The 24,264-nt window shown below is 51.5% G+C and overlaps 1 protein-coding gene across 1 annotated transcript in view; it reads right to left on the bottom strand.

Annotated features, from left to right (window-relative positions):
• The window catches only part of Rassf5 (Ras association domain family member 5), a 65,971-nt gene extending 45,030 nt beyond the window's left edge, over positions 1-20,941 (bottom strand). Inside the window, exon 1 of the mRNA XM_075987853.1 lies at positions 20,413-20,941. Within this exon, the coding sequence (XP_075843968.1) occupies positions 20,413-20,854 (442 nt within the window). The 5' untranslated portion in view covers positions 20,855-20,941. The remainder of the gene's footprint in view (positions 1-20,412) is intronic.
• Between the last annotated feature and the right edge of the window lie 3,323 nt (positions 20,942-24,264).

Below are 24,264 nucleotides of genomic sequence, written 5' to 3' on the forward strand. Positions count from 1 at the left end.
GCCTCCTCAGAGCCCCCGCTCCCCCAGTCTAGGCAAGATGCCCAGGCCTCAGCTACTCAGAGGGGAGACAACAGATGAGGTGACCTTCCTGAACAGGTCTCTCTGCTGCCCTGGAACTTCCCTTCTTTTTTAATTTCTCACCCCCACCCCCAACATATGATTTTCTAAAATTCTGCTCTAGCTCTGGAAAGGAAAGTTGATTATATCCCCCATGGCAGGGGTGGCGCTGTTGCGTGGCAGCTTCCTCCGAACTGGAACATCCCTTCCAGGAAAGCCAAAACCTGCAAGACGTAGCAGGACTCCTCCCCAGGGTTCTATGCACATAACTGCCAAGGCAGGGAGACATCACCCCTGTGACAGAGAGGGGAGTCCCCAACCTGTCCAGCTGCCTGCAAGCTGAGCACTGAGCTTAAGGGCACAGCTCTCGTAAGTTGTCACCTGTGTTGGGTAGGGTTTTCAGGGAAGCAGCTGCCTTTGAGTCATCCCTGCTCCTGTTAAAGTGACCCCTCACCCATATTCTCACTAGTGACCCCAATAAAAACTCAGTGGTCACCAACCGAGACTTTGGTGCCGTCGTCTTTGGCCTCTCATGGGTTCCCAGTAGACTATGTTGCAAATCCCTAGAAATGTATGTCACAAAACAGGCGTGGAAAAGGGAGGAAGCATTCTGTTGGTGTGTGAGATACCAGGTCCCTGCAGGGATTCCTCCTAAGGGTGGGTCTGCTACCTAAATAGATCTAGGATGTTCATCACATGGCTCTCTCTATCACCACAAAATGCCTGAGACATCCATCTGCTACTGACTCACTATGGCCACGACCTATTTCTACATGGACAGCAATGTGGCTATCATTTATGTTGCAGCTCAACACTGGTCAACACGAAAGACGACAGGGTTGTGTTTCATGACCCAAATTATGTAAAAACACATGCATACTTCTGTATTGCAGAGATGTATCTGCAAAGAAGGCCTAAGGGATGGATCTGTAGGCAAGACTGAAGGGCATTTTCATATTTAGTGATTGATGGGGAGGACTCAGTCCATTAAGGATGGTGCCCTGGGCAGGTGGTCCTGGGTTCTATAAGAAAGCAGGCTGAGCAGGTCATGATGAACAAGCCAGTAAGCAGCAACCCTCCATGCCCTCTGCATCAGTTCCTGCCTCCAGGTTTCTGTCCTGTTTTGGGGTTCCTACCCTGACTTCCTTCAGGGCTGAACTATGACATAGAAGTGTAAGCCCAATAAACCCTTTCCTCCCCTGCTTGCTTTTGGTCATGGTGTTTTATCATAGCAATAGTTGTTGGGACCATAGAGGTCCTTGCATCCACAGAAAACACTAGGGAAACCAGGAATGTTAAACGCACAGGGTTGTCTTTTCAAGGGAAAAGATGTATCCATTGATTTCCTCCCAGAAGACTGGGAATGGAGATGATGAATAACCTGGTGATTTGTGCTGTCTGTAGGACCAGGCCATACCAAGCTCCCATGACCAGGACCAGAGAAACCTAATAGTCTAGGTCCTGTATAGCCAGGGGCTCCTCAAGCTCCCCCAACCAGGACTGAAGATGGATAATAACCCAAATAACCTCTATGCTATCTGTATGAACATATCAGATCCTCCCTCTAGGCCCTTAGTAACACAGGTAACCTATCTCTAGAACCCATCTTCATGGAAGAGGTGGCGTGTACTTTGAGAAGTGTTTCAATGTAAGTATGCCTCCTAGTGCATATGGGATTGTGTTACACCAGGAAACTTTTTTTCCAAGTTGCACTGTACTTAACTATCCAGGATCAGACTCTAGAAGTTTGAACCAGCACTGGTGACTGAGTCGTGGTAAACTGGATTTCCCTCTTGCCTCATGTGGATTGTTACTCTGCCGGCCAGAAACCCCCACAAAAAGCAACCCTAACTGGGATGCTGTGAGAAAGGAAAAGTCAAGTGTCCACATTGTGATAATGGTTGGTACCACTATTTGCTGCTATACAGTAGTTCCAATCTTACACAGTCCATACTGTGCCTGCACAATACAGCTTTCGATTTGTATTTCCAAACTTGTAGGTTCGTGGTAAAATTAAATAGGAAGTCTGGCTTCTTTATGACCCTCCCCTGCATAGGGATGTCCCCCCTGTTATGAACACCCCACCACAGGTTTGTTACAGCCGACAAACCTACACTCAAACTTCTCCTTACCCAGAAGCCACAGTTTACAGTGGACCCACTCAGTGCTGTTAATTCTGTGGATCTGGACTCGGAATCACGGTTATGGCAAAGCACTTTCCCTGTCCTAAAAATCTGTGCTCTGACTATTTACCCATCCCCTAGCTTTTAAGAGTCATGCCGTTGCCAGAATATCATAAAATTTGGCATCATATAATATGTAACCCTATCAGACTGGCTTTTTCACCGGGTGAGAATGAATATCCTGTTTTCACGGCTTGACCGCTCCATCTTTTAATTGTCTAATAGTACGCCATTGTCTGGATGCATCATGCTCATGTTTCACCCGCTGGAGAACGCCTTGGCTCCTTCCAAGTTTTCAAAATTCTAAGCACAGCTGCTAGAAGCATCCACGCACAGATTTTTATGCAGGCATGGTTTTCAGCTCCTTTGGTCAACCTCTACTTTATAGGTAAGGCAACTGTGAATTGAAGAGGCAAGGTTCCTAGCCAGCAGCCTCACTGCCAGCAGGCAACAGCTGGGGCCACCATGCATGGCTGCTTTCCAGCGGTCCTGATTGGTCATACAGTAACCTACTCCACAGGGAAGCATGTCCAACTCATCCTAAATCCTATCAAGGTAGGATACCTCCTGAATGGGGCTTGGCAGGCCTGGGCTAAAGGGTGGGAGGTCAGGAGTGTTTTTCTCTGTTCTAGCAGGAAGTAGCTCTCTGCACCCTGCTCCTGGTAGCACAGGATGGACGGGGACTCTCAGCACCTGTAGTTTGGCACCAGTGCATCCACGCATCAGCTGGAGGCCCTTGGAACACTCAGCCTGGTGCTCGGAAGTGGATATACCTGGGGTTGTGCTTGGTTCGAAGTCTAAACTTGAAGCCTACCTGGATGGTAGAAGTCCAAATAGTTCCTCTTAGTTAAACTTAGAACTCATGTAGTCTTGATTTCTTTGTCTGAAAAGTTGGAATAATAATTTTCTTGTTGGAAAATTTTCTGAGAAATTAGGAAATGTTTAGATAAGCATTCAATGGCCCCTGGTACTCACTAGGTGCTCAACCAACAGGAGCAGACGCGTTCAGCTCTGTGGGAGGCTGTATACCCAGATTTTGTTCATTCACCATGCAATTAACACTAGCCAAGAGCTTTACATATCTCAGTACATAGTTCATGCTGGCCATGAACTCACATGCATAATCCTCCTGCTTCAGCTTCCTCAGTGCTGGTCCTCTCACAGACAGACAGACAAGGTGGCAGCCGGCCGGAGAAAGCAGTGCTGTCTCTGAGAGATGCTGCACCTGAACATGCCCAAGTCTGACTCCGCTGCCCAGTCACTATATAAACAGAGAGATGGGGGACTTTGTGGAAGCAGGTCTTGTAGGCCAGGCTTCAGGAAAGTGCTGGGGACACGGGGAGGCGTTGGGGAGCCTGTGAAGACTAAGACACGAGGAAGTGATTGGAGGCCTTCTCCAAGACTATGGTCACCACTATCTGCCAATGACCCCATTTTGCTAGGATGGGGTGGGATGAGGTTGACATGTATACTCTTAAGGAACCTTTTTGCATGGGGAAACAAAGGTGAAAGATCTCTGGGTTGTTGCTCAGCAGATACTAAGACAGGTATCTGGGCCGACTGTGGTGTAAGCCTATAATCCAACACTTGGCGGGAGGGTAATGAGTGGAGGCCAGCCCGGGGCTACATGGTAAACCCTGACAGCCTTGGCTATAGAGTAAGACCCTGTCTTGAAAAAAACAGATATCAATATTCCCTGTGACACCGGCCTCTACATCTGACATCTCAGCTACTAATCCCCATGGTGAGTCTCTTGTCACAACCCTAGGCATGCAGGATGGGGCTCCTGTACCTTTGTCCCAGATACACACAGTTGACCTGGCAGAAGCTGGCTTCCCGGGCAGGCATGCAGAGGCACGGTCTTGCCCCATGTGGGTGAATGGGTGTGGGTGGGTGTGTCTCTCAGCCCGCATAGTCATCAGCTATCACCAACTCAACTACATGTTCCCAGACTGACACCACCAACAGAGGGCAGGCATGGCATCAGGCAGGCTGGAGATGGGAGTGGTTGGGATGGGCTAAAAAGGGGGGGGGGGAGAGCTCTCAGTCCACAAGTTCAGACGGAGAATGCAGGAAGCAGAAGGGACTTAGGGGTGTCCAGCATGTGTCAGCAACACGGGGACAGAGGGACAGCAGGCCACCTTGTCCACATTCCAATTCTGTGCTCCATTGCTGTTTGGGAGTGTTTTACCCTGAAGAATGCCCCGTCTTGTGTGCGTCTAAGTGTGTGTACAATTATAAACAAATTGAGGAGAACAGAATGGTTCTCCACGACTCGGTCTCTACTGCAGACAGCGCTAACTGCTAGAAGAAAGCCGGTACTCTCTTTCCCATCACCTGATAGTTTTCTGTATTTTTTGGACACTCCCAACATTCATAACATTTACACAGATTCAACTACGAAGCTCACGAGTTGTCTAAAATTAGATCCAGCTTTAGCTCGGCGGTAGCATGCCTGGGCTCAGTTCACAGACTGAAGCAGAGCAGGTAAATCAATTCATAATGGAGTCAGTCCACTCACAGTTGCTAAACTATTTTCAACTTCCCTTAATCTCTTAATTGACTATACGTGGGGAGTGCATTAATATTTTCGCATGCAATGTTTCCTAATGGTACAGCATGTACCTTAAAGAGACATGCCCCTATTCACTGGCCTCTTTATGTTGGGGCACCGGGGCCTCATGAAGTACACTGTAGCTGACAGAGGGGATTAGATGTGGTGACGGAGTGTAGACAGGTAAGGGAGTTTGCAGGCCCTGGTGGATGGTAAGAAGCAATGGGTTCTGGGAGGAAAGAGACCATGTCCATGGACGGGGAGGGACTTACTTATCACACGCTGATTAAGGTGGAGACTAGTCTTCAGGACACCACACCTGAATGTCCAAGTTGTGTTGATAGTGTGGTCACACACAGAAAAGTGCAAAGACACAGAACAACTGTTGAACAAGGCAGTTTCGGTGTAAGGACACGAGTACTCAGATAGAACAGCAAATCTTTGTATGCAGTTCTGTCCCCTGCGCTTCCAATCTGCCTAGTTCCTAACCTGCCTTCCCTCTGTGTATGTATGCATTTACCAACAGCCTATCACAGACAAGACTGGTGCAGACGGCACCCAGGGACATCCAAAGATTCTGTGTAACAGGAAGAAGTATATGAAAAGGTTTCAGAGAGAGAGAACAAAAGAAAGAATTCAATACAGACACATCCTGCTCGGGCTGTCACACAAGGAGGAGAGATCCAGTTACCAGAGCACTTTGAAAAGAAAATATTTTGAACTACAATAGACAACTTTAAAGAACTGAGCAAAAAGAGACCGGTGCATGGCCTCCACAGCCAGCGTGGAGTCACGTCATCGGTTCTCAACCTGTGGAGAGCAAACCTTGTTCTTAACCTGGGGGTCGAATGACCCTTCCACAGGGGCCTCCTAAGTCCACCAGAAAATAAGTACATTAAGATTCACACAGTAGTAAAATCACAGTTATGAGGTAGCAACGAAAATAATTTTATGGTTGGGGGAACTGTATTAAAGAGACGCAGCATTAGGAAGACGGAGAACCACTGCCCTAGATGCTCTCTCAGCCCCGAGCCTTCCCAGGGCCTCCTCTATTCTACTGTGTGTCACTCCACTCCAGGTGTAAGTGAGATAAAACAGCAGAGGTCCCATCCTAGCTCTGAATCCTTGTCACCATCCCTGGGCCCCCCAAGAAGACAGAGCAGCTGCCTGGGGAGCTGATGGAGAAACACGTGGGCTCAGAAGTGAGGGGTATGGCTAGAAAGAGGGAAAGAGTCGTTTGTTCTACTTTGTCATTTTATCTAAAGCAGACACTGTTTCTGAGAGGGAACGAAGCCCAGCCCAGCCTCCTGGTAACCTGGAGCACATTTCTGGTAGTGACCCACTGACCTCAGCCAAGCAGGCTCGATTCGAAAGGAATCTTGTGTGGTCCACAAAGACTGCAGGATGCCAAAGGAAACAGGTACAAACGTTCAGGTGGGAACGGTACATAGAGACATATGTGCACTTGTATACCTGGCCCGAGAGCCCGAGGGTTACTCGTGGCCAGGAGCCAACAGGGTCAGTCCCTTATGAGACAACCAAGCTACTATATCCAGCTGGTTTTTCCATGCCTGCTTTTATGTCCCTTACAGTCACTCAAAGTGCAGATTGCCAGAGGGTGAGGCCGACTTCTGCAGGGGAAGGAAAGTAAATAAATGACATCTGTGGCCAGCCTCTCTGCTGACAAAAGCTCCCTGCAGCCACATCGCTGTAGCCAGAAGTGATACAACAGCTTCTGGAGAGACCGGGCCTGCTCCTCTCTCATCCCACCCACCCAGGAGTCAGTTCAAACGACAAATGTGTTGCATGGCGACATGCTTGCTCAGCTCCTGAGGCTGCAGAATGAGCCTGTCCAGCTCTGCCTGCTGGTTCTCCGGTGTGGTTAACCCACGCACAGGGATTTTTCTAAAGCTGTTTGAAGAGTTTTGAGTCTCCCCTCTGCCCGGGAAGCCTTCAAATGCCATGCCTTCCCGCACAGACGTCCCCTCTGCTCTGCGTGCGAAGGAAGAGCAGACGGCCATGCTGGCAGTCTACCCAGAGTGCCTGTCTGAGAACAGCAGTGACAGAGAGCCAAAAGAGAGGCCTCACTCGGGAAGACTGAAGTCCAGGCAAGTCACTTGCTACTAGAGAGGCCGGACAGCTGGGAAGTGCGAGTCTACATGAGTCCTTATCTGTCTTCTTCAATGCCACAGCCCAGCTGCACGTGAAGTCTTACAAGGAAGGAAAAGATATTCCAGCAGTCCACGGCTCCCATATCCCCAGGCACCCTTCCTTCTCCCCTCCTCTTGCAACAGTCAAGTCAAAATCCCGACTAAATGACGCCAGTGGGCTGTGGATGACCCTGAACTAACTGACACTGAACTTCATGCTACCATGGCTTTTTATTTTAAAATATTTAATAAAAATCATGCTACATAATTTTTAATCAGTCAGTAATTCACTGGACTGAACATCAAAGGAACGAGGAAGTGTGTGTAAGTGTGTGTGTGTGTGTGTGTGTGTGTGTGTGTGTGTGTGTGTGTGTGTGTAAGAGAAAGAGAGAGTTAAACAGAGAAAGAGAGTACTCGTTGGAATCAAGAAACCCAGTAGCCATATTCCTCTTAGCACAGAGTATGTGTTTGGCTGTTACTAAGGATAAATCTCCCATTACTCAAAGGGTAAAGCCTTAACCAGAAAAGTTATCTGTCATGGTCAAGATCATTTAAAAATTTTGATTCCAAAATTTTGGCCCAGATGCGGCATTTTAGTCCCGTCTCTCAGATGACCTGGGACTCCCTGGAGTCTGTTTCTGAATGCATTGAGAAATACAGAGACCCGGGGCGGGCTGCCCTGAGGAAAGGCAGGACTCCAAAAGCTTCCACACATCGGAAGGAAACAGTTACAAGTCACGGCCATGAGCAGAATCCAGTGGCAGAGGGCACCAGGCCTGGCTACGAGGCAATGACCTTTGGCAAGGGCCTTACTTCTCTGTACTGCCTCACTGCAAAAGACAGATTCCTCTGCATCCCCTCTACACGGGGTCTGGAGCAAATGAAGGATGCTGGAGAAAACACAGCCCGGCAGAAAAAGGCCTGGCTAGAAAGCAATGCCACAGCTCCATCCCCCGTCCTCATGCTGCCACTCACAGAGCCCTGAGGATGAACAAAAAAGCAGTGATGTAGGTCATTGTTACTGTCTCTCCCGCTCTTCTTTCATCCACTCCTCTGCCTCTCTGTTCCTCATCTTAATTCATGCTCAGGAAGGAAAGCAGCCAGGCACTGCCTGAGGGTAGGCTTCTTCAGAAGGTTCCACCAGCAGCTCCCAGCCCTGCACACCACTCACACTTTCCCTAATCACGCTGGTGGGAAGCTCTGCCTAGGAACCTTTGCTACCCCAAGCTCTTCAGTCAGCTTCACAAAGTCTGGTGCCCAACAAGCTACAAGAAGGCAGAATGGAAGCCGGCAGCCCTCTTAGGCACTGGGCTCTACTGGATCAGGACGCCAGATTGCAATGACTACTCAGTCCCAATTCATAGTCCTCAAACAGGTCCTCTGACCCAGGATGACTGTGCCCATCTGGTACAGCTGCTCTTCAGTCAGGCAAGGTGATGACACCCAAATCTTGTTCTCTGCGGAGTCTGGGGGACCAAGAAACGCTGCTGAGCTCAGTACTAAGGGCCTGGCTGCCCCAAGGATCCCACATTCCTTTTCCGTGAGAAAAGCAGACACCTGGGAGCCTGACTACCCATTCCCCTCTGGTCTGGAGTGTCTCCAGACGGAGGAGCAGGGACCTACCATGAGCCAGGGTTTTTCTGCAGAGCCTCCGTGGGGTCTGGAGCTTTTCTGACAGCTCCCGGCTCCTTGGGAGCCTTTGGAAGAGCCGCTGGAGACACACAGAGACCGTGCTGAAGCAGGCGGCCACCACCTCCTCATCTGGGCCCTCCCTCATCCTAAGATGTCTGCCGATCGATAGCTCTCTCGATAGCTCTTCTCTGGGCCTGTGATCAAGGGACGGTGCCAAGACAGGGAGTCACCAGCCCTTCGGAGAACTTTAGGCTTCCTGTGACCAGAATAGGCACCTGAGACCTCATGGATGTCTCCTCCTCCTCAGCTAGATCCTGTCCCCGCCACCTCCTCCAATGGAAAACTTTCTATTCCTGGGCTTTTAGCTAGATAAGATAAAAGTGCCCCCACCAAACAGGCGGGAGGAGAGCCTGTCCCAGCCTCACTCCTCACTCGGGCCTGCGTGTCTGAAAAATCAATGTCTTCAAAGTTCCAGCCGACGACCAAAGTCATCCGTTACCTCATACCACGTGCACAGCCTAGGAGCTCATTAGCGGATTGCTTTGGGGGGGGTGGGTTGATAATGCTTTACTAGCTGAATATAGGGGTCCCGAGGGACAACCCAAAGCTAATTCATATTGCTGAATTCATATCGTGCAGCAGAGTGGGGGGAGGGGCGGTGAGAGAGCTGTGTGGCTCTGAGGAGGTCAGAGCATTTATCTTAGACCAGATACCTGGGAAGAGGAGAGAGACAGGCGGAAGGACATGATCCTGTGGGATAGAGAGGGTGGGGGAAGCAAAGGAGAAAATAAGCATCTCCCACTTAAGGACAGCAATGTCTCCTAGGCCTAAAAACTGGGCTCCCAGGATATCTCCGACTCTGATCCAAAAGTAGCAAGCCTCATGGGAGAGTGTCTGAAGAGCCTTCTGTCCAGGCCAAGTCAGAGAGCTGGTACCTTCTGGGAAGGCCATTGGATGCATCCTCTGGTTGCCCAGAGACCCAGCCTCCCCAGTCAGAGCCAGGGAAAGAGGACCTGCCCTTTAGTCAGAGAACATGAACCCCAGAAGACCGAGCACTGGTGGAATCACCATGGTCACCTTGTGCTAGGCCAGATGGCAGGCACTGGACTTCAGATGTCCCCTACGAGAGTCCCAGAGTCCCAAGCAACTATCAAGCCCTGGCTCAACCTCTTTGTCAAATAGCATGGCACAGGCCAAGGTCATATTCTCTGACCACGCAAAGAAGAATATGTCAACTCTGAACCTTAAGGAGGCTGCCCATCTCCTACCCTCCACAGAAGTCCAGCTAGGAGGGTCTGTCCCACCCATGTGTCTTAGAGAGTCTCCATACTCAGCACAGAAGCAACGGTAGCGTGTGGCTGCAAATCCTCATTTACTCTAGAAACACCATGCCTTATGCCTGTAATCCCAGCTACTCTGGAGGCTGGGGCAGGAGGACCCAAGTTCAAGTCCAATCTAGGCAATTATGCAAGACCCTGTCTTACTGGGGCCACAAGTGTGGCTCAGTGGTAGAATATTTGACTAACATTCATGGGCTCTGAAATCAGTCTTTATTGACTTCGAGAATTTTTGTTTCACAGATTTTGAGTTTGTTGGTTAAAACAAACAAATTCTGTCTCCTCGTGGCTGTACGCTCATTTTGTTTTGGTCGGCTGTGCTCTAAGAGTCTACGTTCCCCTTCGGAAGTGGGCCTCATTCTGTTCTTTTGTCGTTTTTGTATGGCTTGAGGAATAATACGTAAAATTCAACATTTTTATATATTTTGAGGACAATTTCTCTTTCTCCCTTCTTAAAGGGAAGACCAGCAAGGAATAAGCATTCCTTGAGTCAAGTCTCCTTACGTCCAGCACATATCCGCACGACAACATGTGGGGAAGGGTTGCCCTTCTTCTGCTGCCCTGAGATAGCATCAAGTCCTGCTGTACATTGATATGTGGAAGGGGCTAAATATGTCTGTTACATGTCGGGGATAAATCATTCTATGCAGCCGCAAAGAGAGGTGGCCCTTCCGTGATATTTGGGAGACTGGGTTTTAAGAACTTTCTCAGAAAGCATCAGAGGGGTTAGCCAGTATTTGGATGGTGTGTACTAAGACTTACTTTAATTGGCACTTCCCCTTTGCAGGGCCGTCCTTCCTTAGGCCTGGACACGGATCCTTTCTCTCCTACACTTCCTCAGGAAAACCTGGGTGTCTAGTCTGTTTTGGTGGCCTGTTAGCTGGCCAAGCAGTCTCTGCAGCAGAAGGGCAGTGAGTTCAGGTCCCGAGATGACACTTGGAACCATCAGCCAAGAGGTGGTGGGAGGCCTCTGGCCCTCCGAGACTCTGCCCAGAGCCCCTAGGAACCGATGCAGCCTTGCCCAGGCGAGAGCAATGTTCCCACCGCTGCCTAGGAAAGGAGGACACCCGAGGCTGCACAAAAGGGGGCATCCCTCCCACTCACTCTAGGATGAGCCCTTCACTTCCCTCTTCTCAGCACTGAGTGTTGTCTTGTTTGGGGGTTTTGTTTTGTTGTTTTTCAGAGTTCGGGATGAAATCTAGGGTTCGTCCTCTAGAATCATCCTCTAGATCTGTGGTGACCTCTTGCTGGCCCTAATGTCCGAGCTTGGGCTGAGGATCTCTCTCCATTCTGAAAAGACATCCAGCAAGGGTGAACAGAGCTGAAACGACAGCCTTCACCATCTTACAGGTCTGGGGTAGGAGAGAGCCGGCCCTCAGACGCCTACTGATATAACAACAGACTGCTCTCCGGACACTCATCACTAGAGCAGACATTCCGTGAGAGCACTCAAGTTACAGCAGGATCTGTGGCTTTAGAGAGGCTGTACAAAAGCTTTCCGTGTTTTTAATACTTTCCACTGTCACAGAAAGAACATAATTACTACAACAGAAACCGCCAAACCGCCAGCCTCTTCTGGCCTTGGATGGAAGACACATCCAAGTGAATGGAGAAAGTAGATGTTAGCCCCGCTCCTGAGGGTTCAAGCCAGAGGTCTGCATAGCAAACCTGGTTACTTTCTGGTCCTTATCCAGCCCTTCTCTCCCTTGGCTGGCCCCCCTAAGATTCTGTTTGTTTAATGTCACTTTGGTTACTGGCTGGTCTGTGCCATAAACTGTGACAGCCACAACACACAAAAAAGGTGCCTGTGGGTCCATACCCACCCCACGCACACGCCTATGTGTGTCCATACCCACCCACCCTATGCACACGCCTATGTGTGTCCATACCCACCCATGCACACGCCTATGTGTGTCCATACCCACCCATGCACACGCCTATGTGTGTCCATACCCACCCCATGCACACGCCTATGTGTGTCCATACCCACCCATGCACACGCCTATGTGTGTCCATACCCACCCATGCACACGCCTATGTGTGTCCATACCCACCCCACGCACACGCCTATGTGTGTCCATACCCACCCACCCCACGCACACGCCTATGTGTGTCCATACCTCCCCATGCACACGCCTATGTGTGTCCATACCTCCCCATGCACACGCCTATGTGTGTCCATACCCACCCCATGCACACGCCTATGTGTGTCCATCCCTCCCCATGCACACGCCTATGTGTGTCCATCCCTCCCCGTGCACATGCCTATGTGTGTCCATACCCACTCCACGCACACGCCTATGTGTGTCCATACCCACCCACCCCACGCACACGCCTATGTGTGTCCATACCCACCCACCCTATGCACACGCCTATGTGTGTCCATACCCACCCACCCTATGCACACGCCTATGTGTGTCCATACCCACCCCATGCACATGCCTATGTGTATCCATACCCACCCACCCCACGCACACGCCTATGTGTGTCCATACCCACCCACCCCACGCACACGCCTATGTGTGTCCATACCCACCCATGCACACGCCTATGTGTATCCATACCCCCTCCATGCACACGCCTATGTGTGTCCATACCCCCTCCATGCACACGCCTATGTGTGTCCATACCCCCTCCATGCACACGCCTATGTGTGTCCATACCCCCTCCATGCACACGCCTATGTGTATCCATACCCCCTCCATGCACACGCCTATGTGTATCCATACCCACCCACCCCACGCACACGCCTATGTGTGTCCTTACCCACCCCATGCACACGCCAGAATCCTGTGTTAGATTCTGGATCACCCCATAGAAGCCACTTGACTTTCCAGATTGGGATGTCTCTACATACATCTGTGACAGCCATGGTTAAGTCAGTCCTGCCCACCTCACAGCAGAGCGCAGGCCCCAGCACAGGCTGAACATGAAAATGCTTCAGACACAGCCAGATGCAGTTCAAGTCCTCTCCACTCTGGACTTCTCGGCCATTCTCTCTATGACAGGGGAGTGCTTCCATTTTCATAGGTTCACAGAACGAATCACAACACAGCTCAGCAAACTCAGTGACGACATTGTCCCTGGGCAGGCATGCATCAGACAATCCTACATGGAGCTAAGCAGTCCTTCTTTCGCGGGGCTCTTGGTGTCTAGGTATGCACTGCGGCGTCGCCATCGCAATGATGAGAATCCATCTAACCGCACGTGATAGGCAAGCGGTCTCCCCAACCCTTCCCAAGAATGTTTTAAAAACCACAAACAACACTGCTCTGCTCTTAGACCTGCCTTTTATGAACCTGTGTCATCAAGGTCCATGTAAGATCAGTTTTCATTTCCTTTTCTTCACGTGTGTTTGTGTGTGTACACATAGATGCGTGTCCATGTTTCTGTGTACACAGGGGCACGTAGAAGCCAAAGAACAACCTTGGGCATCATTCCTCGGAGTCATCAACTTGTTTTTTGAGGCAGGGTCTCGCACCAGGTCCTGGGGTTCACTACTCAGGCTTGGCTAGCTGACCAGCCATCTCCAGGAGTCTGCCTTTCTCTGTCCCCCACAGTGCTGGGATTACAAATGTGTGTCACCTGGGGGCCAGGGAGATGGCTCAGCAGTTAAGAGCATGAGCCTCTCTTCCAGAGGTCCTGAGTTTAATTCCCAGCAACCACATGGTGGCTCACAACCAACTGTAATGGGATCTGATGCTCTCTTCTGGTGTGTATGAAGACAGAGCATTGGTGTACATCAAATACATAAATAAATAAATCTTGGGAAAACCCCACAAATGTGTGCTCCCATGCCCGACTTTTTATGTGGGTTCTAGGGATCAACTCTGATGGCCATGCTTGCAGGGCAAACCCTTTACATGCGGAGCCGTCTCTCCAGCTCCAAGCTTTCAATTTCCCCTAGCAATAGCCACTGGAGACCTGGAGATGTGTCCATTCAGCAAACAGAGAGTTGCGGATGGCAGAGGTGGTACAGAGGTCTTCTACCAGAGAGCAAATACGGCCTAGTCTCTTGTGTTCACAGGTGAGTGTCATGCTTAGCCACCACCTACGTGTCCTGTGTCACACGGGAATGAGCAGTCTAAACGTCGACTGTCACCCTCTGACAAGCCCTCTGTGCAATGCCCCCTGGGCCACCTCATGTCCTCAACTGTAGTCAGGCAGTGGGCATAGTGGGAGTATCCTGAAGACAACATGTGACTCTTCAACCTCCAGCGGTCACCCAGGCCCCTCAGCCAGGACCCATCAGTCCACATTGAGTGCGTGCCGTGGACCCGAGAGGCACCTCAATGCACTTTCTTCTTTCCCCACTAAAGTGCAAAAAGATACAACTTCAGATTTCCCAGTGTATGCATCTCATGGACTTATTTTACCCCAGGAACTGCGAGCAGGCTAGAACAGGCCCAGCACAGACATGTTGGCCACTTCTGCCAATGAACACACCACGATCAGGTCGTGAAGTCCAGCAGGCCCTGCCCATGTCCCCTCAGCATACTGTGTGTTCAGAGAAGACCCACCTATCGCTGGCACAGGTCTGAGATAAGATACTCTTGACCTTGGGGCAAGGCACACAGCACTATTCCCAGCACAGAATTTCTTTCACCAAACCAGTGTCCCCCGGGGAAAGCTGCCTGTGCCGAGCCTGACGTCATAGCCTTGCCTCCTCCTCCTCTCCCCAAAGTCTCAAGTCTGGCTCTGCACACCCCTCTCAAACCGTGCTCCTACTGAGAACATGGGGAGAGAAGCTTGCCAGCACGCCTGGAAAAAACCCGAATATGACTAAATATAAAACCATCTCCGCAGTCAGGGCTAGCCTCTGCAGAGTCAGCTGCTGCCAACACTTCCTGACCCACTATGGGAGAGCTGGAACAGAACCCTGCGGAAGGGGTGGGTGGCTCCAGACAGCAGAGGCCCCAGCAAGACCATGCATCTGGGAGGGCAGAGGTTGCCTGCAGCCTCGCAGACCAGGATCTGTCAGCTGGGAAGAGGCGCCTGGCTCTGACTAAAGCCAGGAACAGGAGCAGGAAGACCAGGGTGTTTACATGCCTCGCGCACCCACAACTACTCGCCCTCTAAAGAACCCTCGCCCTGCCATCCCTGGAATGCGGACAGGAAGGGCTTGAGATGTTTATAGGTCCATGACCAGCCTTAATAATACCCCAGGCAGGGCAAGAGAGGCAAGCAGCCACCCTCTACGGGAAACCGAGGGGTGAGTTTGGCGAGCCAGAGAGATCCCTGGGAGAGGGCAGGACACACATGCCACCTAGCCATGCCCGGTGGCTGCCTATGGTAGAGATGCTAGGCTCTGGGTCCAAAGTGAGGAAATGTGTTGAGGGCCTAAGATGGCCTCAAAGCCTTGCAGGGCTGTCACAAGTAGCTCTACCTGAGAGGTCCCAGCTAGCAGGCTGGCCAAGAAAGCCCCAGGCAGGTGAGTGCTTGGCAGAGGCATCCCACATTCCAGCCTCATGAGGTTATTTTGAGGATGAATATGGCAGCAAGCATGGAAATGAGGCTCTTCAGAGCAGAGGCTCTGCTGACACGGTGAACTGTCTGTCCTGTGTGTATGCCCAGACCTCGGCTGGTCCAGCCCGAGCCTGACCAGACTCCCAGGAATAGGATTCACTCTGCCAGCCGGGCACAAGCCTTCGGGCTGGCTGAGGCTGTTTTCCCTGTCACTCAGGGCTAACCTGCCAAGCTTGGCACTGGCTGATTCAAGAGTGAGCTCGGAGAAAGGGAAGGATCCCAGCCTCAGACCTCATCAATTCCCTGCCATCTAATAACTCCCAGCTTCGGCAGACGAATGCACACACTCATTACCAAGTCTAATTAGGCCGTAGACAAGTGGCATTAATCATTTTTGACTATACCTGGAATTCAAGCCCCCATACTCCATAATCGTAAAATTTCATGCTCTGATGAATGGGGGTTGGTTGGAACCGGCCCACATTTAATCCCTTCACTTCCAGCTTTTGAGAAAATGGGAAGGGAAGAAAGGAAAACTAGGGATGCAGGACTGGAGGGCGCAGAGTACTATCCTTGCCCTTTCCCTGTCTTTTAACATACACTCCAAAAAGGCCTTCCCTAAGAAGACTTTAATCAGAACCAGGAGAGAAAACTGGGTGTTTCCTTGTCATCTTTGACAACAAAACATCAATTTTAGTGCCTAATTTTCTCAGCTTCCCAAACAAAATATGGGTCTAAGCTAAGGAAAACACAAGCTACGTACTCCAGCACTGCCCAGTGCCCTGGGCAAACATCCCCCAAGTGCCCAGAGTAAACACAGGGACCACCAGCACAACAAAGGGCACTGGCCAAGATGCTCTCTATGAAGACCTTTGTCTGTCACAGCAGGGTGGAGATGGGGTGGAAGTGGCAAAGGCCAGGGTCCTGGCAATCTTCTTGCAAAGAACTCCTAAAGGAATCCATGAGCTGCCACCTAGGCAGCTCCAATCCCATAGAGGATCTAGTTAAGCCCAGCCATTAACACAGCAAGAGGAACGAGAGGAATAAGCACCCTCGAGACAGCTATCAAGAATAAAGTCACGGAGCTCCTCCCTAGGAATCTGGCAGCAAGTGCGAGATTCTCACACTGTAATAAAAGTCTATCACAGGGGGCATTAGGGACCTGAGCTCCGGGGAGACCCCCATCATTCCAATCACTTTGTACTCCTGGCTCTGAATAACTGCCCCTTCAGAGGGACTCTTTCCTGGAGCCAATCTGGGGTACCCATGCATCAACAGCTTGCACCTGAAGTCTCTCCTCCCTGGCTGAGCATCAGACTTAGTTTCTCCAAACGCTAGCGCATTCCCTGGCCCAGGATGGTTCACACACCCACTCAAGCAAGACAAATGGCAGGAGGCCATCTTTACGTGCCTTCTACACAAGAAAGGGCAAGAAGCAGCTGGAGAAATTCCCAGGTTATCTGCTGCTGACTGTTCTCTGGGAATGCTGGAGTTAGTTAGCGTCTAAACATCACCGCCCCACCCAAAAACAAAGCGCTGGGGTTCGGCGACCTCTCGCCTCCGCCGTTGTCCTCTGCGTATTTATACCAAGCCCACTGGATTTCCTTCTCTAGCTAAGAAATTGATTTTGCGTGTGTTTGTGTTACACATTTGTTGTGGGTGTGTTTGGAAGCCAAAGGTCAACACAGAGTCTCTTCCCTGATTTCACCATTTTATTTTTAAGGCAGGGTCTCTTATTGAGCCTAGAGTTTATCCATACAGCTATAAACTGGCTAGCCAGCAAGCTGCCTCCTCAGAACTGGCGTGCAGGAAAACACTATGGGGGCAGCTTTTTACATGAGGGCTGGGGATCTGAACTCATATTTTTACGCTTGCTTGGCAAGGCCTTTATAACCGAGCAGTCTTTCCAGGCCTCAGACTTTTTGTTTGTTTGTTTTTGAGACAGGGTTTCTCTGTAGCTTTGGAACCTGTCCTGGAACTAGCTCTTGTAGACCAGGCTGGCCTTGAACTCAGAGATCCACCTGCCTCTGTCTCCCAAGTGCTGGGATTAAAGGCCTGCGCCACCACCTCCCGACCCCCAGTCCTCAGACTTATCCTAAGAGCTAGTATTAGCTCTGAACTCTCCTGTTGGCTAATCCAGCGTTAACCAGCACTACTACAGACTTTGAAGTGGGGCTAAGCTTAAGCAAGGCAAGGCAGTTCTCTATACGTTCTCTTATTGAAAGCCCATTTGCCAACCAGGTTTCCAGCCAGCACGAGCCCCCAGAACAGACAGGTATCAGTCAGGGTCCCACTGCCCTTTGAATCTTAACAGTGAGGACAAGCATCCGTTTCTGACCACCACTAAAGGAAACCAGGCATGGCGCCCTGCTGATTGCAAGTGCTGCTCAGAAAGAGACCTCTAATGCAGGCACAAGAGAGTGTCAGCCACGGGATTGTGGGTTTAATTACAGCTGACTTCCACCTGAAACGCTTGTCAGGGATGTCATTTCTAGAGGACGCTTCATACCAGAATTTCCAAGATATACTATCCACCCCGCCCTTTCAACTCAACAACCAAGCAAAGCTTGAAAATTGAACTCAAGGCTTATGAGGTACAGTGAGCCTCAGCTAGCCATTAAAGCTCTTAAAATGGGAGGAGATAATAGTAACATTTATATCTAATTAGATGTCCATTGTGCATCCTGCCAACCACTTTTATAATCAACGTACACGTATCTGATTAATACACGGAATTCTCACATTAACACGGTGCAGTAGATAAGATCATAACCCCCTCTTTTTAAAGAAAAACGAGGGCAGCACACAGATTCATGGGGTCATATAGAGACTATGTGGCAGTTTGGATTCAAAGCCAGGACTTTGGTTCCAATTTTAGTGTGTGTGTGTGTGTGTGTGTGTGTGTGTGTGTGTGTGTGTGTGTGTGTGTGTGTGTACGTACGCACACAGGCAAGACTGGTTGGCCAGCGTGGCCCAGAAATCTGCCTGTCTCCACCCCCTGCCCAGCACTGAGATTACAAGCATGTGCCACCAAGCCTGCCTTTATTTTCTCACGTGGGTCCCAGGGATCAAGTTCAGGTCCTCATGCTTGATCTGCTAGTTCCCCTGCTCCAGGATTACCTTCTAGAAGTTCCTTTTCTGACCTGCGCTTTTCAAAATGAAAACCAAGCAAAACCAACCCTCTCAGAGAACCAGACTATCAGCTGGACACCAGATGCCTAGAGAGTCTGCCCTGCACACCAAAAATTTCTCAACTTGCTTCTGGCCAGCCGAACACTCACGGTTAGTTAAATATTAAAAACAACAAACAGAGGATCCTTTCTATGGCTTCTTGACTCTGGTTCTGCTGCCCCTGTGGTGGTCAGACATTTATGGCTGGTACAAAATCAACCAGGCAGGGGCCACAGGAGCCCAAGAAAGCAAAAGGACCTCCATATTTGCAGGTCAGAGGCCTTGTCTGTGGTCCCCATTTTCCAACTGGTGGGAACGATTTAGGGGCTGAGCAAGGGAAATAAACAATTCTAATGTGGTACAAGGATGCTCATTTAGTCATGGAATACTTCACAGATAGAGCCCCACACAGAAACCCGCCAGCACATCATTATTGCCAGCCAGAGGAATACCACAAACTCGGTGTAGAATGGACGGTCCCTCAAGGTCTAAACATGAGCAAGAATTACAACCGCATTCGCCACAGACAATGCAGCTTCTGGAATCTGAGCATAGGTGAGTGAAGGGGCTGCCTCTTTCCCTGTGTACAGTGTTAGCAGGATCTGCGCGGCACCGAGGAATGGAGGCAGAAAACACTGGAAGCAAGTCTGAAGGTAATGCACTGAATTCAGAAGCATTGACGAGGGAGAGCAGCCAGTCCACACATGGCACAGGCACAGGACTCTACACACCCGGCTATCTCCTGAACAGACACCTCAACGGGCATGCTTATGCTGGCAAGAGCAGCATCCACGGTCCCCTTTCCCTCACTTCTGGCAGCGGCTGAGAGGGAGCTGCTGTGGACTGTGCTTGGGCTAGTGCTGCTGTCCAGCGATACAGTCTGAGGGAGGCACAGGCTGCTATGGTAGGAGAAGAGCCGTTGCCAGCACATGTGATAACAACCATAATCCGTGTCCACAGATGATTGCTGGAGACTCCCATTGTGCTGTGTGCTTCGCATATTTAAATTAGCTACATAAACGCATGGCTACGAGCATCCTCGGCAACAGCAGACACATGGGTTGGGAGGAACTAAAGGAATAGTTAAGGAATACACCATTCTTACTATCAGGGAGAGTCATGAATAAGCCCTAAAAGAGTGCAGCTTGGCTCAGAAACTCTTTACACTGGTGCCCAGTGTTTCAGTCAGGATTGAGAAAGGCCCGGGGATCCCTAAGCAGGGAGCTGAGTCACTTTAGATTGGAAGATGGGTGCAGAGGCCCAGGAGAAGGAAGAGGCGGCAGGACTCAGTCACACACTGAAGCAGAGTCTAAGGGGCGAAGGAGCTAGGTGTGGAAGGTAGAAGGGGCCTCAGGTGCAGGTGACCTTGGCATCTTCTAACCTCACAGCCTGTTTCCATTCAAAGCCTAACCAGGCTTCCTGTGCCAACCAGGAGGAAGAACCAGAGCTTTTTGCCAGAGGTGACTAACAAGCTATTTCCCCGTAATTCTAATAAGTAAGAGTCAAATACTCAGTTTGCCATCAATATCACTACCCAATTAAAAAAAAATTACAACTAAAGAAAGAGGAGGGTGTGTGGAAGACAACTGAATAACCTTGTGGCAAGCCACCAATCCCAACCTGCAAACAAGCTTGCCTGCAGGCGTCGGGGAGAAGGCTGGAACCCGTCTGAAGGTGCGCAACCGTACAGCATAACCACATATGGTTAGTGGGCAGCCACTAAAGGATACGAGGCAGCGGACAGCAGCTGTCTCCAAAGGTTACCTGCCTAAACTTCGGGTTGGTCAGAAAAGGCAATGGCCTCCTCTCCCAGGCTCACAGCCCTTCACCCCGCGCACCTCCCCTGCCCTGCCCTCACTCACTAGCGCAGCGCAGCGCCTGCCGCAGCACCTCTCGTCCGCACAGGTCACACCAGCCCGGGCCGCCCCGCAGTGCCAGATCAGCGAAACGGTGCCCCTCGCCTCTCTCGGTCAGGACGCGAGGATCCTGAGGCTGCTCGAAGATGCTCCGCACGTCGCGGGGTCGATGCGAGCCAGGCCGCCGCCGCAGTCTCTGCTGCAGACCGGGCCGGACAGGGCGAGCGGGTCGGCAGTCCCGGGGCGTGGGCTCGGGGTCCCCCCGGGCAGCCCTCCGGCCGCTGCGCCCCTCTGACGCCCCGGACGCGGGGACCAGGGTCGCGGGGATGCAGCGGCGCGGCCGGGCGGGCGGCGGCGACTCGGTGCCACCCAGGCTCTGCAGATACCGCGGCGGCTCGGGGTCTAGGAGAAGCGGGTAGGGACGCTGTCCGATGGCAGGGGACGCCATGGTCAAGGCCCGCCGGCGGCCGCCGCTCCGGAGCTTGGCCGACAGAAGGGGCGGCTCCGGCCGCGCGCGCCTTTAAAGGGCCCGCAACCCGCGGGCGGGGCGGGGCGGGGCCCTCGGAGAGGCCGGAAGGGCAACACGCGTGACTGCGGGCCCGAGCCGCTTGGATTTAGGGGCGATTCCGCGACCTGGGCAGTGAAGATCGGAGCATCCGAGAAGCTTTGCGAGGCGCGCGGGGCGGGGGGGGGGGGGGTCGCCTGTTTCTGGGTCCCCGCCTCTAGCCCTGCCTGGTCCCCTCCTGGGCGTCTTCCACGCCCAAACCCTGGCAGGGTCGGGCGCAGGTGGGAGGGGAGGGTTTGGTAGAGCCTGGGGGCCGGAGCTCAGCCGCCCCCGGAGCCCGGCAGTGGGTCAGTAAGACGCACTGCGGACGCTCTGAGCTGGCGGTGGGAAGATTGGCTCTCCCTTCCTACTCCTGCGACATAGGCTGCCACCCTCCTGGAAGACTGGTGTTATGGTAATTGGTGATCCTGGATGATCCTTGGTGCTGAGTGATCGTGAGAACTCTCTGTGCCCCATGGGAGGGCAGGAGCTTTCCTCCCGAATTAAATCTCTCCTTGGCTGCTGGTGTAATCGCTGCGGTCTCGCCAATCCCCTCAACATCTGCTTTAGTCCTGGTGTGGAAGGTTCACCTGAGTGGGGGTTGGGGAGTGAGGTGGAGAGGTCTGCTTCCCACCAGCACCGAGGACTGCGCCATAAGCTCCTGTCTGGTTTAAGATTCTGCCGACACCATCTTGAAAGTCCTAATTCTTGAACAAACGACCAAGCATATTGGGTCTTGAAAATTAGGTAGTGGTAATGACTAACAGGTCTGTCCGCAGTCCCATCTCAATGGAGAGAGAGCAAGCGGGCTGTAGGCCTCTTGGGTTTTTGAATCTGTGTCCTGCCATAGGCTAGCAGTGGGCCTGGGCCCTCTGCGGTCTGTTTTTGTAGCTGCAGGAGACATTGATTTTTCCAGGCGGATGGTTCTGACTTAAGGCTCACACTTTCCCCCTTAAATCAGGTTTGATCTGATTAATTTAGAGGCAATCACAAGCCAAAAAAAAAAAAAAAAAAAAAACAAAACTTTGGAAACAGAGTCAACACACCATATCCCCCCAAAAATCTACATTTTTTTTTGTTTCGACAAACCACTGATAGAAAGAAATATTCGGGGGAAAAAAGTGTCTTACCGAACACGTACACGCTTTTCTTTTTATTCATTAGACAATATTGAATAGCAATGATTCGCATACACTTGGTTGGTACCGGGTGTCATAGAAATACAGGCAAGGCTGAAAATGCATAGATTCTCGTGCACATTAAGCTACTTTGTAAGAGACGAGCATCCTCAGGTTGGAGAATGGAGGCAACGGTGTGTGTATGGAGTGGGTGGGGATTCTGAAACCAGACCTGGAATTGTCTCTAAATTCTTCTACACCTTAATCCTCAGGGTTCTTTCCAGGCCAGAGATGGGTCTCCCCCTAGTGTCTGGTTGGGGAATCCTCACTTTCGCTTTTCCCCTTGAAAATAATTTTCAGGCAATTCCTAAAAGTCCAGTGGCCAGGGAATTCCCAGCCTTCCTTGCTCCACACGCCCCCGCCCCCACCCCCGACTCCGGGGTAGTAATCAGAGTCCTCTCCCTTTCTGAGTTGGTAGCGGAGGGCACTGGTTCCTGGGTAGTGGAAAGAATGATTGGAGGGCTACAAAGTGGGGAGAGCGATGATGGGGAAAGTGGGACACAGTAGCCCCTACTCCACTCCTCCACCCTTCCTCTTGCTCTCTACATCGGTGCTTCAAACTTTGGATGCCAGCCAACCCCAGAGGGCACGTTAAGTTAGTTTGCTGGCTGCACCCGAGTTCCTGTGTTGAGAGTGGGCTAGAAGGCCTTTGTTTCTAGCAACTTCCAGCATAGTGCTTGTCCTGATGGTCCACTCAGAACTGCTGCTCCAGGGCCTCGGCAGAGGCCAGAGGAGATTCCTCTGTCCCATACCCCAGGATCAGGATGGTTGGTTGTGACTGAGAGAACCCAGCAGGAGTATTCCTTGACATGTTCTCTGCACATGTGCGAGGGTAGTCCACCCTGCCTTTATGGTATTCCTCCCCTCCAGCGCTTCTGCAAGCACCTCTCAAGGGTTCTTGGAGGACCCGCACTGCATGTGAATATTGGCTTGTTCCCACTCCGTGTCATCCATCTTTCTCCACAAGATTTGAAGCTTGTCCCTTTCAGGGGTGCCATGTCCTGGGTGAGATCCGGGACAGAGGCCCATCCTGAGTTAGGGGTGACAGTTTGGTGTGTAAGTAACAGGACTCTGGTAACAAATGCAGCATTAGAAGGCCATTTGAAATACTTTTTGAGCCGGGCGATGGTGGCGCACGCCTTTAATCCCAGCACTTGGGAGGCAGAGGCAGGCGGATCTCTGTGAGTTCGAGACCAGCCTGGTCTACAGAGCTAGTTCCAGGACAGGCTCCAAAGCCACAGAGAAACCCCGTCTCGAAAAACCAAAAAAAAAAAAAAAAAGAGAGAGAGAGAGAAATACTTTATGAATAATTGCAAGTGATCATCATCTCTGTCCTCCCCATTCCCAGGCCCTCCAAGTGCCCTTTACGGTTGACCTTGATTCCCTGGCTGGGAAAGCTCCTGGGGGTGGGCATCAGGGTTGCCTGTGAATGACTGAGGCTGGCTGGGGCAGTCAGGTGTGCAGCCTTCTCGGCTGGGACAGTCAGGTGTGCAGCCTTCCAGTTGGGACAGTCAGGTGTGCAGCCTTCCAGTTGGGACAGTCAGGTGTGCAGCCCTCTCAGATGGGACAGTCAGTCAGGTGTGCAGCCTTCTCAGCTGGGACAGTCAGGTGTGCAGCCTTCTCGGCTGGGACAGTCAGTCAGGTGTGCAGCCTTCTCGGCTGGGACAGTCAGGTGTGCAGCCTTCTCAGCTGGGACAGTCAGTCAGGTGTGCAGCCTTCCAGTTGGGACAGTCAGGTGTGCAGCCTTCTCAGATGGGACAGTCAGTCAGGTGTGCAGCCTTCTCAGCTGGGACAATCAGGTGTGCAGCCTTCTCAGCTGGGACAGTCAGGTGTGCAGCCTTCCAGTTGGGACAGTCAGGTGTGCAGCCCTCTCAGATGGGACAGTCAGTCAGGTGTGCAGCCTTCCAACTGGGACAGTCAGGTGTGCAGCCTTCCAGTTGGGACAGTCAGGTGTGCAGCCCTCTCAGATGGGACAGTCAGTCAGGTGTGCAGCCTTCTCAGCTGGGACAGTCAGGTGTGCAGCCTTCTCAACTGGGACAGTCAGGTGTGCAGCCCTCTCAGATGGGACAGTCAGGTGTGCAGCCCTCTCAGATGGGACAGTCAGGTGTGCAGCCCTCTCAGATGGGACAGTCAGTC

This window comes from Microtus pennsylvanicus, chromosome 10 (genome assembly GCF_037038515.1).
Source record: "Microtus pennsylvanicus isolate mMicPen1 chromosome 10, mMicPen1.hap1, whole genome shotgun sequence".
Classification (NCBI taxonomy): Eukaryota; Metazoa; Chordata; class Mammalia; order Rodentia; family Cricetidae; genus Microtus; species Microtus pennsylvanicus.